Source organism: Oncorhynchus nerka, linkage group LG15, assembly GCF_034236695.1.
Source record: "Oncorhynchus nerka isolate Pitt River linkage group LG15, Oner_Uvic_2.0, whole genome shotgun sequence".
Lineage (NCBI taxonomy): Eukaryota > Metazoa > Chordata > Actinopteri > Salmoniformes > Salmonidae > Oncorhynchus > Oncorhynchus nerka.
In genome coordinates this window covers 74,180,464-74,199,861 of record NC_088410.1, presented here as the reverse complement: position 1 = coordinate 74,199,861, position 19,398 = coordinate 74,180,464, and the positions used below count along the sequence as shown (strand labels likewise).

At 43.3% G+C, this 19,398-nt stretch overlaps 1 protein-coding gene across 2 annotated transcripts; it reads right to left on the bottom strand.

Annotated features, from left to right (window-relative positions):
• Positions 1-249: 249 nt before the first annotated feature.
• LOC115143292 (protein-arginine deiminase type-2-like) lies at positions 250-18,815 on the bottom strand. 2 transcript variants are annotated; one of them, XM_029683533.2, is made up of 16 exons: positions 18,543-18,812; positions 16,961-17,129; positions 16,219-16,288; positions 15,988-16,049; positions 15,466-15,583; positions 14,963-15,115; positions 14,617-14,807; positions 10,372-10,475; positions 10,056-10,167; positions 9,709-9,816; positions 9,453-9,604; positions 8,847-8,994; positions 8,510-8,603; positions 1,550-1,629; positions 1,312-1,440; positions 250-1,082 (listed from the first exon to the last, which is right to left on the bottom strand). In XM_029683533.2, exons 1-16 carry the CDS (start codon positions 18,635-18,637, stop codon positions 849-851), a joined length of 2,019 nt encoding a protein of 672 aa, XP_029539393.2. In that variant the 5' UTR covers positions 18,638-18,812; the 3' UTR covers positions 250-848. The 2 variants fall into 2 exon arrangements, with proteins under 2 accessions (XP_029539393.2, XP_064857965.1); XM_065001893.1 differs by having other exon boundaries at positions 994-1,082; positions 1,268-1,440; positions 18,543-18,815.
• Between the last annotated feature and the right edge of the window lie 583 nt (positions 18,816-19,398).

The window sequence follows — 19,398 nt, the reverse complement described above, 5'->3', positions numbered from 1 at the left end:
TGGAACCTTTGTATCTTGTTGTAATGTTTTACATTTCCCGATTAGAGACATTTTCCCTCATCTCAGATTTGAAAAGACCTGATATGAAGGCATAGTTTCCATTACTTTTTATTTCAATTAAATGAACAAGAACCAATATGGAATTTAGTTGCACTTTGTCAGTTGTGCATAAACCTTCTTTTACAATTATTTTGAAATCTTTGTTGAATCTGAAGGATCTCTGTGTAAGTAAGGAACACTACATCAAAATACAGTTAGTCTGACATGTATTTAATCATGTATTATTATCAAACACCATTCTAAAGATTATGATTCAACAAAATACTATTAATTGAAATGTGATTGGAAGTTACATCAGGTTAAGAGAGCCTTTGGAGTCATAGTGTGCATTCCAGGCACTGAAATTCAAAATATATTTTCATCTCAAAGCTTAAAATAAATGTATTAAAACTCTCACAAGTCTTCAAGGCTCCAAATTACACATTTCTCTGTGGTCCTGTTAATCTGTACTGGTTTTAGTACCTGTAAATACAACACTTGGATTGAGCACGCAGACAATCCAAACAACAGATTCAGCCTACAATGTGCTTAATTCAGATGATTGTATTTCTGTTCTCGTTGATAATCTCCTTAAGCCCTTGTTAAAGTCCGAAAGTCTTGTTTATAAATATATCTTTTCATCCTTTTGTAAAAAAAGGCAAATACATGTTTAATAAAGACAAAGGGGTAATACAGTACAAGGACTACTGTTGTTGTTTGAAGATGACTGCTGCTGGCGAATGTTGCTGCTGTTTACGTCAAGCCTTATTCCCTCTTTCTAACTACAACCATTCCTTGCCCCAAATCCCTCACATCTCCAGGTTCCACCACTTGAAGGAGAAGGGTTCCCTGCGAACGTTGGAGCCACAGTGAACCTCTCCCAGCAGTTTGTGGTAGGAGGCAAAGTCATCAATGTATGTGCAGCGGAGTCCCAGGCCCTCCATGAGGGAGGTCATCTCTGCCTCCAGGGCACAGCGGCCATCCACCTTGGGCCCAAATGGTTTAGGGATGCCCAGGTTCTTCCCCAACACAATCATGTTCACCTGGAGGTAGAGACATATGCCTCATTTAGGATTTGCTTCTTGCGCTACTTGGGTAGTAGATGATTTGAGCATACTTCCTAATCACATGTAGAAAATCATCACAAAATGTCTAAAATGATTTGGCAGCATTTTTGAGTTTTGCCATTATGTAATGTAAAATGTATAACAAATAAAATAGGAAGTACTTTTGGTTTGGAGGTGTTCTAGTGTAGAACCTGCGTCTGCTCACCATGTCTGGGTAATAGGCCACTGCCCTGTTCTCCTCCATCACATGGAAAAGGATGGGCAGATCAATGATATCATCGTCGTCTAAACCCAGCTCCCTCTTAAGGACATCCCTGTTCCAGTCTATACAGCTCTGTGGGACGGCAGCAGTCACAACATCTACATGGTTATTTCACCAAGCACTGCAATGCTCTGCTAGCCTCTCTGAGTAACTAGTTCATCTGGCGTTTAGTTTCCCTCACCTGGACATAGTTGTTTTCTGCCCCAAGTTTGTCATCACTCAAAATCTCATCTACCGTAATCTCTTCTTCTGCTCCAAGACCTGTTAGGATCGGGAAGGAAGTCGGTGTTGATTATTAACACACACAGTTCAGGGGTGGTCGGTGACGTTTAAGATGAGGGAGGACAATTGTTTTTTTTAGGGGGTGGCCTTATTTCTATTACAGCATATTGGATGACTGTCATGCATATTCCAGTCACTCAGCCAAATGTTACATCGATAGGTTTATGCTACTACATGATACTAAAATTTTCTCTATACCCATCGAGGATGCTACAACCTAGCCTATGAAAGTAGGTGCACAGGTCAAGAGAAATGTGTGTAATCAAAGTAACGAACATTGACACATTCAATATCATGTTGCACAGTCTTGCCTGTATCTAGCTGATCTAGGGTGTAATCATTAGTCTAACAGATGCAAGTGAGAGTTTATATTAGACAAATTGAACTATGTTTGTCCCCGTTTCATATCAATTAAGTAACATTTTGCAGAATCAGCTGAATGATTACAGTTCACTTTCCTAGCAGCCACATACAAACAGCATAATCCCTTTGATCTTTGTATAATTACTTCTCGCATCTACGCGCGCTCCTCCTCTCACAATTTCCCTTCACTTGTAGACTTCACTGCACAACACATCAGCTATCTGTGATCAGGCGAAAAAACCTTTCCAAGCCAAACCTTCATATCATAACAGAGTCAACTACTCACCACATTTTATGCACTGCAGTGCTAGCTAGCTGTAGCTTATGCATTCAGTACTAGATTGATTCTATGATCCTTTGAGTCGGTGGACAACATGTCAGTTCATGCTGCAAGAGCTCTGATAGGTTGGAGGAAGTTCTCAGAATTACTGTGTAAGTCTATGGAAGGGGGTGAGAAACATGAGCTTCCAAGGTTTTGTATTGAAGTCAATGTACCCAGAGTTCATGATGCTCTCTCCTTGGTGAGGATCAAAGGTGCCAGATCAGCTCTGCACATAGCTGACAGATCCCACTCTCTCTCCCCCATTGCCAGACCCCACTCTCTCCCACCTGAGGTGGGAGTTGGGCCGGTTTTATGACTTAACAGCAGGTCGTACACTTTCTCTCTCTTGCCCTACAGTATGAATGGTGAAAATAATTTGTTACACATTGAGACTTTGCCACCAAAACTCCAACATCCAAAAGTGGATAATGAAACAATATGTCTAATAAAGAATGTTGGGAATGATGTGAGATGGAATATGGAAAATTAATGTCCATTTTGTGATGTGATTAAAATTATCAGAAAGACTTTATAACAGAAACATTGTAACTTTAAGAGCTTGCACACTGTATATATCAGATTTACATCTAAATGTAAAAATTATATGATTAAATATGAAACAATTTTTGAAATTATATAAATTTGATTTTAGCCTTCGAAACCTAAACCTGGGCCCAGTCAGTAACCATGCCCATGTGAGCACAGACATTGTGTCGGCGTGTTGGAAAGCCCCTAAGACCAGAGTTCTGAAAAGGATTTGCTAACGAAATTTACATTAGACCAAAACATGCCGGGGTGCTGCCGGCGTGTTAAGTGGTCCTAGCTGTACCCTGAATAATCAACCATTGAGACCAGAGAACGTGAGGCCGCGGTCCACACGCTAAAATGGTGAGAAACTTTGTAAACCAGACCAAAACATGCACCGTCTGCAGCTGTGCATGTAAAGTAGTCTAGAACAGTTGACCAAAGATGAGGGAAGACAGATCCCACTGAACACCGTGTGGTACACCTGTAGTATCTACTCTAAGGAATAGTCCAGAACAGAAGAAGCCTAAAACTAAGAAGGACATTGTGACCCCTGGTGAACAACCAGAGACTTCAATCAAACCACTTCCCATAGACAGATCAAGTGGTTTCAACAGAGACAACAGAGAAAGACATCTATGCATAAATATATACAGTTGAAGTCGGAGGTTTACATAAACTTAGGTTGGGGTCATTAAAACTCGTTTTTCAACCACTCCAAATTTCTTGTTAAACCTCTTCAGGCTAGGGGGCGGTATTATCACGTCCGGATGAAAAGCGTGCCCAAAGTAAACTGCCTGCTACTCAGGCCCAAAAGCTAGGATATGCATATAATTGGTAGATTTCGATAGAAAACACTGAAGTTTCTAAAACTGATAAAATGATGTCTGTGAGTAAACATGACTTATTTGGCAGGCGAAACCCAGAGGACAAACCATCCAGGAAATCTTTTTTTTGAGGTGACAGTGTTTTCAATTAGTTTTCAATGTGAATCTAGATTTCTGAGGCATCTGGTTGCAGTTCATATTGCTTCCACTAGATGTCAACAGTCTCTAGAAATTTGTTGATGTTTTTCCTTTGAGAAATGTAGAAATAGCCATTTCCTTTCTGGGTGTATAGCCAAGTGGACTGTTTTACTTGGGGCGTGTGACCTGAAGCTCGCTCCACTTTCATTTTATACGTAGTTTATGCCGTCTTAAATTTGATCGATTATTTACATTTTAAAATACCTAAAGTTGTTTGGACACAGTTTACAGGTAACTTATTAGATATTTTGAAGTCATGTTGGGCGAGTTGGAACCGGTGTTTTTCTGAATCAAACACGTCAAATAAATTGACATTTTAGAGATATAACAATGCAATTAATCGAGCAAAAGCACCATTTGTGATGTTTATGGGACATGCCAACAGAAGAAGATCTTCAAAGGTAAGGCATGAATTATATAGTTATTTCTGAGTTTTGTGTCGCGCCTGGCGGGTTGAAATATGATTGTCATGTGTTTGTTTGATGGGGTGCTGTCCTCAGATAATCACATGGTTTGCTTTTGCCGTAAAGAATTTTTGAAATCTGACACGGTGGCTGGAATAACAAGAAGATAAGCTTTAATTTGGTGTATTGAACTTGTGATTGTATGAAAGTTAAATATTTTTTAAATTTTAATTTCGGCATCTGCAATTTCACAGGATGTTGTCGAAATGTTCCACTGGCGGAACCTCCGCCCTAGACGTAACAGGTTAACAAACTATAGTTTTGGCAATCCGGGTAGGACATCTACTTTGTGCATGACAAGTAATTTTTCAAACAATTGTTTAGAGACAGATTATTTCACTGTTTCACAATTCCAGTGGGTCAGAAGTTTACAAATCACTAAGTTGACTGTGCCTTTAAACAGTTTGGAAAATTCCAGAAAATGATGTCATGGATTTAGAAGCTTCTGATAGGCTAATTGACATATTTGGAGTCAATTGGAGGTGTACCTGTGGATGTATTTCAAGGCCTACCTCCCAACTCAGTGTCGCTTTGCTTGACATCATGGGAAAATAAAAAGAAAACAGCCAAGACCTCAGAAAAAAAATTGTAGACCTCCACAAGTCTGGTTCATCCTTGGGAGCATTTTCCAAATGACTGAAGGTACCACGTTCATCTGTACAAACAATAGTACGCAAGTATAAACACCATGGGACCACGCAACAGTCATACCGCTCAGGAAGGAGACACGTTCTGTCTACTAGAGATGAACGCACTTTGGTGTGAAAAGTGCAAATCAATCCCAGAACAACAGCAAAGGACCTTGTGAAGATGCTGGAGGAAACATGTACAAAAGTATCTATATCCACAGTAAAATGAGTCATATATCGACATAACCTGAAAGGCCACTCAGCAAGGAAGAAGCCACCGCTCCAAAACCCCCATAAAAAAGCCAGACTATGGTTTGCAACTGCACATGGGGACAAAGATCATACTTTTTGTAGAAATATCCTTTTGTCTGATGAAACAAAAGTAGAACTGTTTGGCCATAATGACCATCATTATGTTTGGAGGAAAAAGGGGGAGGCTTGCAAGTCGAAGAACACCATCCCAACCGTGAAGCGCAGGGGTGGCAGCATCATGTTGCGGCGGTGCTTTGCTGCAGGAGGGACTGGTGCACTTCACAAAATAGATGACATCATGAGGCTGGAAAATTATGTGGATATATTGAAACATCAAGACATCAGTCAGGAAGTTAAAGCTTGGTTGCAATTGGTTCTTCCAAATGGACAAGGACCCCAAGCATACTTCCAAAGTTGTGGCAAAATGGCTTAAGGACAAAGTCAAGGTATTGGGGTGGTCATCACAAAGCCCTGACCTCAATCCCATAGAAAATTTGTTGGCAGAACTGAAAAAAGGTGTGCGAGTGAGGAGGCCTACAAACCTGACTCAGTTACACCAGCTCAGTTACACCAGGAATGGGAAATTCACCCAACTTATTGTGGGAAGCTTGTGGAAATCTACCCGAAATTTAAAGGCAATTTAAAGGCAATGCTACCAAATACTAATTGAGTGTATGTAAACTTCTGACCCACTGGGAATGTGATGAAATAAATAAAAGCTGAAATAAATAATTCTCTACTATTATTCTGACATTTCACATTCTTAAAATAAAGTGGGGATCCTAACTGAATCCTAGCTGACTTTTTACGAGGATTAAATGTCCGGAATTGTGAAAAACTGAGTTTAAATGTATTTGGCTAAGGTGTATGTAAACTTCCGACTTCAACTGTATTGCATTTCTTTTCCGAATGAGCGGTCGTTCATGTGCAAATTATTCATATTCCTGTGAGCGTAGCTTCCATATGTATATACAGAGGGGCAAAAAAGTATTTAGTCAGCCACCAATTGAGCAAGTTCTCCCACTTAAAAATATGAGAGAGGCCTGTAATTTTCATCATAGGTACACTTCAACTATGACAGACAAAATGAGAAAAAAATCCAGAAAATGACATTGTAGGAATTTATTTGAATTTATTTGAAAATTATGGTGGAAAATAAGTATTTGGTCACCTACAAACAAGCAAGATTTCTGTCTCATACAGACCTGTAACTTCTTCTTTAAGAGGCTCCTCTGTCCTCCACTCGTTACCTGTATTAATGGCACTTGTTATCAGTATAAAAGACACCTGTCCACAACCTCAAACAGTCACACTCCAAACTCCACTATGGCCAAGACCAAAGAGCTGTCAAAGGACACCAGAAACAAAATTGTAGACCTGCACCAGGCTGGGAAGACTGAATCTGTAATAGGTAAGCAGCTTGGTTTGAAGAAATCAACTGTGGGAGCAATTATTAGGAAATGGAAGACATACAAGACCACTGATAATCTCCCTCGATCTGGGGCTCCACGCAAGATCTCACCCCGTGGGGTCAAAATGATCACAAGAACGGTGAGCAAAAATCCCAGAACCACACGGGGGGACCTAGTGAATGACCTGCAGAGAGCTGGGACCAAAGTAACAAAGCCTACCATCAGTATCACACTACGCCGCCAGGGACTCAAATCCTGCAGTGCCAGACGTGTCCCCCTGCTTAAGCCAGTACATGTCCAGGCCCATCTGAAGTTTGCTAGAGAGCATTTGGATGATCCAGAAGAAGATCGGGAGAATGTCATATGGTCAGATGAAACCAAAATATAACTTTTTGGTAAAAACTCAACTCGTCGTGTTTGGAGGACAAAGAATGCTGAGTTGCATCCAAAGAACACCATACCTACTGTGAAGCATGGGGGTGGAAACATCATGCTTTGGGGCTGTTTTTCTGCAAAGGGACCAGGACGACTGATCCGTGTAAAGGACAGAATGAATGGGGCCATGTATCGTGAGATTTTGAGTGAAAACCTCCTTCCATCAGCAAGGGCATTGAAGATGAAACGTGGCTGGGTCTTTCAGCATGACAATGATCCCAAACACACCGCCCGGGCAATGAAGGAGTGGCTTCGTAAGAAGCATTTCAAGGTCCTGGAGTGGCCTAGCCAGTAGAAAATCTTTGGAGGGAGTTGAAAGTCCATGTTGCCCAGCAACAGCCCCAAAACATCACTGCTCTAGAGGAGATCTGCATGGAGGAATGGGCCAAAATACCAGCAACAGTGTGTGAAAACCTTGTGAAGACTTACAGAAAACGTTTGACCTCTTTCATTGCCAACAAAGGGTATATAACAAAGTATTGAGATAAACTTTTGTTATTGACCAAATACTTATTTTCCACCATAATTTGCAAATAAATGCATAAAAAATCCTACAATGTGATTTTCTGGATTTTTTTCCCTCATTTTGTCTGTCATAGTTGAAGTGTACCTATGATGAAAATTACAGGCCTCTCTCATCTTTTTAAGTGGAGAACTTGCACAATTGGTGGCTGACGAAATACTTTTTTGCCCCACTGTATGAGAAGTTGACTCACATAACCTTCCCCTTTCCATTGCGTAACCAAACGGTCATGCTTTTGTTAGTCCACTAGGAACCTGTTTTCATTCTATTATGTATGTAATCAATAACCTATGCTGTGTGTGTTTACGTATTCTGTGTGATGATTTAATTAGTTAGTAAATAAATAATTAAACCAATTTGTGTATTGCTGATTCATCACTTAGGTTAGGGTGCGTGCGGATTATGAGATGTTCAGAATGTAATAATTAATAACTGACTGTTATAGATATTTAGATCATCTTTAGAGTGTAAGTCGGAAGATAATAACTAGGTCAACAACTGTTCCCGTGGTACCCCAAATTCCTAATTAGTTAATTGTTAAATGATGAATTTAAAGCGATTAATAATTAAACATAGTAGGCAATTATTCTACAAATAGCAGTCATTAGTCACGACACAGAGGAGGACAGAAGCTAGCTGTCCCCGGCTACACCATGGTGCTACCCTACACAGTGTTGTTGAGGCTACTGAGACCATTGCAAAACAGTGTGTTTTAATCAATTTTAGGTGACGTGAATATATCTAGTATAGTTATCTAACAAGGATAACTTTTTCAATGTTTTACCATTCTTATGAAATTCACTGAGGATGGTCCTCCGCTTCCTCCTCTGAGGAGCCTCCACTGGTACAATTATAACTACTGTGATACACACTGAGACAGTGAAATTAGTCGCCTAACTGAAGGCCTACCGTCAAACATTTTGGCTTGTCCATGCCCGTCGTTCTGTAAGCCTCTGAATAGTTTGTAGCCTGCGTCGGGGCTGGCGAGCAGCAGCCGGAATCCCTAAACAGAGGACAAAGACAACATTGGCCGTGCGCTTCATTTGACTTCCTGACAGCTTTACATTATCACATAAACCACATGGCAGCCACAGCCTGCGTCATGTCTAAATACTTTGTGCAAATGGACGGCATTAACAATTCTTTGCTCGCCGTCATTTTTACTCTATATTAAAGAACACAGTGTATTTACTCACATGTTCTAATGGAGCGGGCAACTATACTTTCCTTGACAATATTGTTTTACCTTTTTGTCAGGAGCTGGGACAAAAGTCATGAATTCATCCACATGCCCAACCAGAAGCCAATCAGAGAACAGTGCAATGGGCTCCTGGACTTTCTGTGCCCAAAGGAAGTCTTGCACTACTTTGGTCATGTTGCGGCCCTTGGTTGCCCTGAAAAGTTAAACAGCCTTATCACCACTGCTCACAGGCATTTTTTATTTAACATTTTTTTTAAATGATCCTTTATTTAACTAGGCAAGTCAGTTAAGAACAAAATCTTATTTACAATGACGGCCTACACCAGCCAAACCCGGACGACACTGGTCCAATTGTGCACCGCCCTATGGGACTCCCAATCACTGCCGGTTACAATACAGCCTGGATTCGAACCAGGGTGTCTGTAGTGACACCTCTAGCACTGAGATGCAGTGCCTTAGACCGCTGCGCCACTTGGGAGCCCATCTCTTTGTTCCAAATATGAATTAATCATTAGCAAGAGATTTATAGAAGGAAGTAGCATCAAGGTTATTTAATTAATAAATCAACTTTCGAATAACGGCAAATATTGGGATCTAAGAACCAGATTCTCTTCCGTTGAAGCAACTAACCCCTGGCTAAGGTACACTCACGTGGGGAAAGCCACTCCAATTATGATCCTGCCCAGAGGGTAGATTTTTCCATTTACAATAACTGGAGGGCTAACTTCCAGGTTACCAAACGAGTCCAGGCTGCTCACTTCCTCATCATATGCTGTCCTCGTCACATAGCCAAAGTCTGGGCCCTGAGGGCACCAGGCAGAGAGGTTGAGAAAGAGTTCCACCACATCCCTCACAGTATGGAAATAAGAACATTTTAACTGCAGGTGTGGTGAATGCCTTTTCTTACCAGTAGCACATCATAAGGGAAATCCTGTAGTTCTCCGTCTCGGGGGGAGTCCAGCACAACAGGGAAACGTTGGTGAGGAGAGTCAATGTAGCCAAACTCTATCTCATCCTGAGAGAGAAAACTTCTTTACATGTCTATTATATTTCTATATTTTTCATGCAGTTAGAAACAAAGACACTGGTCTATGTTCTGATTTCTTTTAGCTGAAACCGAGAGACAAGACTGACAATGATTTACATTGATGTAAAAGGATGTGAAATAAATGGTGTTTAAAAAAGGTTGGAATTGAAAGAAGTTCAAATGCACAAAAGTGCATGATAGGCTAGGAGCTGAATCTCACTGCTTACCTGCATCCAGCGGTCACCTCTGTTCATGTACTCATGACAAACCTTCAGCTTATACCCACTGTTCTCCACCAGCCTCCTCATTCCCTTTAGGAACTGATAGTTATCAGATGTGCTGGGTAACCAAATGCACAGAAACAGTTGTTGGAATAAGTTTACAGACAGCGCCATCATTATTTCCATCAACATCAATGCCAGGACTGTCGGAACAAGAAGCACAAGCATTTCGCTACACTCGCATTAACATCTGCTAACCATGTGTATGTGACAAATAAAATGTGATTTGATCATCATAATTTTCTTCTTCATCATCGCTCACCTGCAGACGAAGACCTCCAGAGGGTTGAGTGTGTTTGGTGTCATGATCCAGGGAGCCACACGGAACACCACCCTGTCTGTAAAGATGGGCGTCTCAGGGAAGCCCTGGCAAAATAACGGAACAAAAACAAGAATGATAGATTCCACGATTCCGCGCTTCGGTCTGCTTCGGTCTGCAGGTTGTATAACTTTTCATTACATTTCATTACATTTCATTATAGTACAACGGTTTGATTTGTCTAATCTTAGCAATTTCTTCTTAGCTAGCTACATAGCCGTCTTTGTATCAAAGATAATTGCGTAATTATCGTATTTCGTCGTCCTCCTATCTGCCCAGCAGCTAGCTAACGTTCACCGTCTACCGTAGCACTGTAGTAACTATCACACTCAACTGAACGACTTGATTAGTGTAGTGTTAGCTAGCTACATAGTTGTCTTTGCTGTCTTCGTATCCAAGATAATTGTGTAGTTTAGAGTGTGTAGTCTTAGAGCGATTATCTTAATTTACCGAGGTTAGCTAGCCAGCTATTTGTCGACCTTAACGTAGGAGTCACTCCTAGCTAGCCAACAGCTAGCCAACGTCTACTGAATAGAACTTTCGCATTCCGGTCGCATTCCGCTTCGCTCCACAGGTAGTATCACATTTTCATTTCATTTCATTACAGTCCCAACGGTGTGATTTGTTTGATCGTAGCTAGCTACATAGCTAGCTACATAGCCGTCTTTGTTTCAAAGATAATTGTGTAGTCTAGAGCGATTTTCTAGGTTAGCTAGCCAGCTATTGTCGTTCTTTTAACGCAACGTAACGTAATCAACACTGCTAGCTAGCCAGCTAGCCCCGAATAGCAGCATTGTAGAAACTTTACACTCAACGGAACGACTTGATTAGTGTAGTGTCAACAACGCAGCCACTGCCAGCTAGCCTACAAAGTCAACAACGCAGCCACTGCCAGCTAGCCTACCTCAGCAGTACTGTATCATTTTAATCATTTTAGTCAATTAGATTCTTGCTACGTAAGCTTAACTTTCTGAACATTCGAGACGTGTAGTCCACTTGTCATTCCAATCTCCTTTGCATTAGCGTAGCCTCTTCTCTAGCCTGTCAACTATGTGTCTGTCTATCCCTGTTCTCTCCTCTCTGCACAGACCATACAAACGCTCCACACCGCGTGGCCGCGCCACCCTAATCTGGTGGTCCCAGCGCGCACGACCCACGTGGAGTTCCAGGTCTCCGGTAGCCTCTGGAACTGCCGATCTGCGGCCAACAAGGCAGAGTTCATCTCAGCCTATGCCTCCCTCCAGTCCCTCGACTTCTTGGCACTGACGGAAACATGGATCACCACAGACAACACCGCTACTCCTACTGCTCTCTCTTCGTCCGCCCACGTGTTCTCGCACACCCCGAGAGCTTCTGGTCAGCGGGGTGGTGGCACCGGGATCCTCATCTCTCCCAAGTGGTCATTCTCTCTTTCTCCCTTACCCATCTGTCTATCGCCTCCTTTGAATTCCATGCTGTCACAGTTACCAGCCCTTTCAAGCTTAACATCCTTATCATTTATCGCCCTCCAGGTTCCTCGGAGAGTTCATCAATGAGCTTGATGCCTTGATAAGCTCCTTTCCTGAGGACGGCTCACCTCTCACAGTTCTGGGCAACTTTAACCTCCCCACGTCTACCTTTGACTCATTCCTCTCTGCCTCCTTCTTTCCACTCCTCTCCTCTTTTGACCTCACCCTCTCACCTTCCCCCCTACTCACAAGGCAGGCAATACGCTCGACCTCATCTTTACTAGATGCTGTTCTTCCACTAACCTCATTGCAACTCCCCTCCAAGTCTCCGACCACTACCTTGTATCCTTTTCCCTCTCGCTCTCATCCAACACTTCCCACACTGCCCCTACTCGGATGGTATCGCGCCGTCCCAACCTTCGCTCTCTCTCCCCCGCTACTCTCTCCTCTTCCATCCTATCATCTCTTCCCTCTGCTCAAACCTTCTCCAACCTATCTCCTGATTCTGCCTCCTCAACCCTCCTCTCCTCCCTTTCTGCATCCTTTGACTCTCTATGTCCCCTATCCTCCAGGCCGGCTCGGTCCTCCCCTCCCGCTCCGTGGCTCGACGACTCATTGCGAGCTCACAGAACAGGGCTCCGGGCAGCCGAGCGGAAATGGAGGAAAACTCGCCTCCCTGCGGACCTGGCATCCTTTCACTCCCTCCTCTCTACATTTTCCTCCTCTGTCTCTGCTGCTAAAGCCACTTTCTACCACTCTAAATTCCAAGCATCTGCCTCTAACCCTAGTAAGCTCTTTGCCACCTTCTCCTCCCTCCTGAATCCTCCTCCCCCCCTCCTCCCTCTCTGCAGATGACTTCGTCAACCATTTTGAAAAGAAGGTCGACGACATCCGATCCTCGTTTGCTAAGTCAAACGACACCGCTGGTTCTGCTCACACTGCCCTACCCTGTGCTCTGACCTCTTTCTCCCCTCTCTCTCCAGATGACATCTCGCGTCTTGTGACGGCCGGCCGCCCAACAACCTGCCCGCTTGACCCTATCCCCTCCTCTCTTCTCCAGACCATTTCCGGTGACCTTCTCCCTTCCCTCACCTCGTTCATCAACTCATCCCTGACCGCTGGCTACGTCCCTCCCGTCTTCAAGAGAGCGAGAGTTGCACCCCTTCTGAAAAAACCTACACTCGATCCCTCCGATGTCAACAACTACAGACCAGTATCCCTTCTTTCTTTTCTCTCCAAAACTCTTGAACGTGCCGTCCTTGGCCAGCTCTCCCGCTATCTCTCTCAGAATGACCTTCTTGATCCAAATCAGTCAGGTTTCAAGACTAGTCATTCAACTGAGACTGCTCTTCTCTGTATCACGGAGGCACTCCGCACTGCTAAAGCTAACTCTCTCTCCTCTGCTCTCATCCTTCTAGACCTATCGGCTGCCTTCGATACTGTGAACCATCAGATCCTGCTCTCCACCCTCTCCGAGTTGGGCATCTCCGGCGCGGCCCATGCTTGGATTGCGTCCTACCTGACAGGTCGCTCCTACCAGGTGGCGTAGCGAGAATCTGTCTCCTCACCACGCGCTCTCAAACTGGTGTCCCCCAGGGCTCTGTTCTAGGCCCTCTCCTATTCTCGCTATACACCAAGTCACTTGGCTCTGTCATAACCTCACATGGTCTCTCCTATCATTGCTATGCAGACGACACACAATTAATCTTTTCCTTTCCCCACTCTGATGACCAGGTGGTGAATCGCATCTCTGCATGTCTGGCAGACATATCAGTGTGGATGACGGATCACCTCCTCAAGCTGAACCTCGGCAAGACGGAGCTGCTCTTCCTCCCGGGGAAGGACTGCCCGTTCCATGATCTCGCCATCACGGTTGACAACTCCATCGTGTCCTCCTCCCAGAGCGCTAAGAACCTTGGCGTGATCCTGGACAACACCCTGTCGTTCTCAACTAACATCAAGGCAGTGGCCCGTTCCTGTAGGTTCATGCTCTACAACATCCGCAGAGTACGACCCTGCCTCACACAGGAAGAGGCGCAGGTCCTAATCCAGGCACTTGTCATCTCCCGTCTGGATTACTGCAACTCGCTGTTGGCTGGGCTCCCTGCCTGTGCCATTAAACCCCTACAACTCATCCAGAACGCCGCAGCCCGTCTGGTGTTCAACCTTCCCAAGTTCTCTCACGTCACCCCGCTCCTCCGCTCTCTCCACTGGCTTCCAGTTGAAGCTCGCATCCGCTACAAGACCATGGTGCTTGCCTACGGAGCTGTGAGGGGAACGGCACCTCAGTACCTCCAGGCTCTGATCAGGCCCTACACCCAAACAAGGGCACTGTGTTCATCCACCTCTGGCCTGCTCGCCTCCCTACCACTGAGGAAGTACAGTTCCCGCTCAGCCCAGTCAAAACTGTTCGCTGCTCTGGCCCCCCAATGGTGGAACAAACTCCCTCACGACGCCAGGACAGCGGAGTCAATCACCACCTTCCGGAGACACCTGAAACCCCACCTCTTTAAGGAATACCTAGGATAGGATAAAGTAATCCTTCTCACCCCCCTTAAAAGATTTAGATGCACTATTGTAAAGTGGCTGTTCCACTGGATGTCATAAGGTGAAAGCACCAATTTGTAAGTCGCTCTGGATAAGAGCGTCTGCTAAATGACTTAAATGTAAATGTAAATGTAGGTACAGTATATACCCTTTGAAGTTTTAAACTAGGAACAGTGAAATAGTTACAATGTACCTGAGAGCTGGGCTCCAGCAGGCTGAGGCTGATGCTGATGAGGCCCTCAAAGTCTTTGTCAGGGAATCTCAGGCCCTCAACGTAGAAATTCATCTCAGCGTTTCCCCCTATGTACGGGACCTCCTTGGACAAATCCTCACTGCCCAGCACCAGTGGGTAGTCCTTCACAAAGCTCTTGTAGAACAGGTTTTCTGCAGCAGTAAATCATGTTTTATAATGAGGATCAAATGTATCTCCATTTATATGCATACGCAGCATTAAAACCCTATTGTATACACATTATACGTGCATGGACAGCCACAAGAACACATAAAAGATCTGACTGGACAAAATGTCCTTGACTCACTCAGTGTTTGGTGCATGCCTGCTGTGGACCTGGTTCTGAAGACCCTGACACTCTCTGCATCCCCCTGGGAGATGTGCATGGTCAGCTTGTAGCCCTCTGGGAGCTTGGCAGGGCCACTGGTCCGCAGCACCATTGGGGACATGTCTTTCAGATCTGACATTTCACAAATACTGACATTATTGTACATCAAGTGTCAACCCATCAATGTCGTAATCAATGTGACCTCATCTCAATGACAACATAGGTATGACAGTGTGTAATCCAACTACTTATCCTAGAAGGATAGTGGTCGTGAAGGAACCATCAAACCACACCGGACATACCCCTAGCTCAGGCATTTTGTGTTTAGCTAACACAAATACACACATCCCTACTGCTCCTCTCTGCTGACTATACACAAAACACAGACCTGCAGCCTTTAAAATGTTGATTTATTGCAATGCCTGTAGCACTGTCAGCCGGTCAGCTCAGTGGGCCAGGATGACTTGGCTGTTGTTATATACCTGAGACCCTGCTGACCTCAGCACGCTCACTGTCCCGCCTCTTCCCATAGGTGTGTTCTGAGTCACAGTTGACCAGTAGGATGGCACCATGGCCATTAGGCCCCCACATCCAGGATCCCTGTAGAGATGAACACTCGTTATTCAGCGACAAGAACTAACACTGCCCTGCCGAATGAGCTTTTCCCAATGTGTTAGCATGAGGTAAGATTAGACTTACAGCTGAGTGGAAAAGCACAACGTTCAAAAGAATTTCCCACTTCCAGGAATATAGTATGAACAGTATTTTGATATACCTATTAATATCAGTGGAAGGCTGTGCTCTGTGTGAGTTGACAGATAATTTCCTAGAAGTGCCTTGGCAATCTTCCTTTGTGTTTTGGAAAACAGCATGAACACTAGTCTTCTGACATGCCTATTCATGTTAGAACGTCTCCTTATGTACCCTGCTGTGTTAAGAAACAAAGATAGTGACCTCTGAGCTGAAAGATACCTGCCTGGATGGACCCAGCAGACATAACCCACCTTGTTGGGGTTGTTCCTCTCCACCTGGCCATCTCGATCAGCATCTACATCCAGAGAAATCTCTACAAGACAGAGAGGCCCTGGGTGTCACTGAAGCTCATGAGCTGCTTTGGGGTCTCAAGTGAAATATCAAAATGTACAAATGACATTCACAAAGGTATGCTTTGAAGGTGGGGGAGGGTGGTAGTTTATATGGGTGTGCTCTCCTGTCCTAAGCATAACACAACATACCAACAGCGGTGAGGTGAACGACAGCTTTCCCTAACACCTCCGTCTTCTCTCCATAATACATGACCGATAGCTGCACAACAAAGGACAACGTTTACAAAGTTAAACATCTAGAACACTGGTGACTAAGCAGTGGTTGTGTTTTGATGGGGTCTTCTATGATATATTCATGTCCAGATATGTACAGTACATAATTTCAGAGGAGAATCTAAACAACTGGCCCATTCTGGAACTGACTAAGTCTCCTTCAATTCCGTATCAATAGAACTGGCACTGTGATTAACCACATCACTTTCCACTGTTTGACATCTCTCTGGTATCAGGTTGAGAGTGCCACATTTGCATTATTTCAGTGTGGTTTGCACGCCATTCTTAAGAGGCGTAGGAGCAGCAAATACTTGATTTGTTTTTCTTATTAACATAATTCACTGTAGGGTGTTCAGTCCCGATAGGAAATATTCAACTCAGGATTATATTAATAAGATTTAACATACTGAAGTCTCAGGGTTCACTCTTAGAAAAAAGTGTTCCAGGGTCCCCAGGTAGAACTATTTTGGGTTCCATGCAGAACCCTCTGGGAAAGGGTTCTAAATGGAACCCAATAGGGTTCTACATGGAGCCAAAAATGGTTATTCAAAGGGTTCCCCTTTGGGGACAACCAAAGACCCCTTTTAGGTTCTAGATAGCACTTTTTTTTTCTAAGAGTGTAGCTATCATGGCTGTGGGAGTGGCCTAATTTATTTACCTTGCTATCATTTCCCACTTCGCTGGCAGTGTCCATGGTGATAAGAAGCATTGTATTACCATTGAGAGAGGTGGGGAGGGTCCCACTCTCCAGTGGGGGTGGGGTGATCCTGTACTGTACTCTGGGACTACATTGCACAGAGAAGTACTTGGAGCTAGGAGGGGCACTCCTTGGGGAACAATAAATACATGTGACAGTTACACATCACACCCTGATACTTTTCTGATACAAATCTATAGCAATAACAGAGTAAACACAAGAGGACATACCTATACTGCAGTAGAGCACCATCCGTGAGTGCCGTTCATTATCCCCTATTTCCAGAAGCAACAGGTGGCAGTGCTAGTTCTAAAGTTACATTGCTAAAGTAATCAGAGAGGTATGATGTCTTCAACATGCCTCTACAATGAGTAATGTACCAAAGAGGGAGAAATACTGGACTATCAACCTACACAAGAATACTGGCAAAAAGGATTGTACTTATATGTCAAAGTATCAACCAACATCCCAAGTTGTTATACTCAGTATGACACTTGTTTATAAACATTAAGCTTAGCTGTAAAACCTAACACCTGGAGTCCAGGCTAAGCCCTGGAGGTGGTCCACACCAAAGGAACATTAGGTTTTTGGAGGAGGGATAGTATTTGCCAGAACAGAGCCTAGGTTTCTCTAAACAATAGCACAAAGAGAAGTGTTTCTTAACAATAAGTATTTAAGTTGTTACACACACCGATGTTGTGCAACCATCTGTATCTGCTGTGTAATCATACCATGTGGAGAGTCTGATAAACTAACTGCAGCCGTAGTCATGATAGTACCACAATATGTTTAATTCTTCAGGTTGGCGATTTGTGTTGGGCTTACCACTCTTTTCTATCTAACTTGGAAATCATCTACCATGTTAACTTGGAAATCATAGGAACTGATTATAATCCATCGAATTCTGTTGCACTGGAGTCATATGAATTGACAGCTTGTAAGGACAACAAACGAGAGTCTGTTGACTAGCAGAAAGAAGTGACTGTTGCAGACTCCCTCCGCTAAGAACAAGAGGTCTGACTCCTCCGCTGAATACAAATGCCAACCACAAACAGTCCTTTCAGCCCAATATCGGGGCATGATCCTCCAACTCCGTTTGCAGTTGGAATATCCAAGTAGTAAAATGACAACAAAATAGCCAATGGATGTAATCAATCATTTAAAAATATATTATCACCGCAGGACCTACAAGTGGAAGAAGATTATAAAGCAATTAAATTAATATATTCAATTATTAATATGTGTGAGAGAAAAATACTACTTGAATACTTGACATGCGATTTAAATTACTAGGCTATATTTTTAATGTTAACAGCACCACACCCCTTTACATTAGATCAATTGTCTAGTGTTCCATTTTCATTTCAATAATAACTGAATAATAACACGAGGGATACGATTTTACAAACAATAACTGAGATTAATGTTAATCAACCGTCCTTACCAATGCATGACATTAGTAAATATTGAATTATATTTCTAATAAATTAATCAATAAATGACGACCCATACTTGATGTCTTGGAGAACTAGCCTAACGTTACCTGTTTATGTTTACAGTAAGTTCCGTGCCAACCACGCACATGACTTTGGTCGTTTTTCCATACTCAATTCTCAGTGTCCGAGGGTGGATGATCATGACTTTCCCTGCGGCAGCGGCAAAATTATTTGTTTGCTGTTAGCTATGATAAAATAGAATTGTACCGCAATTCCTTCACCCTGATATACAGTATTGGCAGGAAGTAACTACATGCTGCTGGGCTGGCTCTAGTGACCAGCTGATTATAACGCAGGTGAATGTCTCGCGTCATCTGATGATTGGTTACAAATGGTCTCGCGCAGTTACTGTAACTGTATGTATTCAGCCAGCCCCTCTGTCCGCAACACGACATGACAGAGGTGCAACATTGTATCCGCCTTAACAAGTGAAATAAAGCAATAGGGTTATTCAGTATTGTGTGCCTCCAAACCGGGGACAAATTACCCAGCTAGCCTATAACATCATGAGAACCATATAATTCTTAGAGCATGGCGAGGCGTGGTTGTCCTATGGTCATGGTCAACCTTCCCATAACATGTCCTACCGGTTATCTCATGGTTCTTTTTAAAGTAATGTTGTCAAATTTGGCCGATAATGTTAAGAAACAACGTTCTGTGGGAATTTCAGTACTTCAGCATATTGTTTTCTACAGGTTTCCTTATGGTTATATTTAAAGTCATGTTCTCAGAACAAAAAAACCCAGAAAACATTACACAATCAGTTCTCAGCATCAACAAAACTATTTTTTCCCTCTCTTGTTAATTAAGTGTGTTCAGGTGTTTTGGCCACGCCCACTAATTAGCTACAGCTGGTATTAATGAGTACTTGTTTTCTTTGAATAGACAAAAATTAACAGCTTT

Coding starts and splice junctions, on each gene's coding strand:
- LOC115143292 (XM_029683533.2), bottom strand. CDS start 18,637: ATGATCATCCACCCTCGGACACTGAGAATTGAGTATGGAAAAACGACC. Junction 17,130..18,542: donor CTTACTGTAAACATAAACAG/GTAACGTTAGGC, acceptor TTGTTCCCCAAG/GAGTGCCCCTCCTAGCTCCA. Junction 16,289..16,960: donor AAGTGGGAAATGATAGCAAG/GTAAATAAATTA, acceptor TTTGTTGTGCAG/CTATCGGTCATGTATTATGG.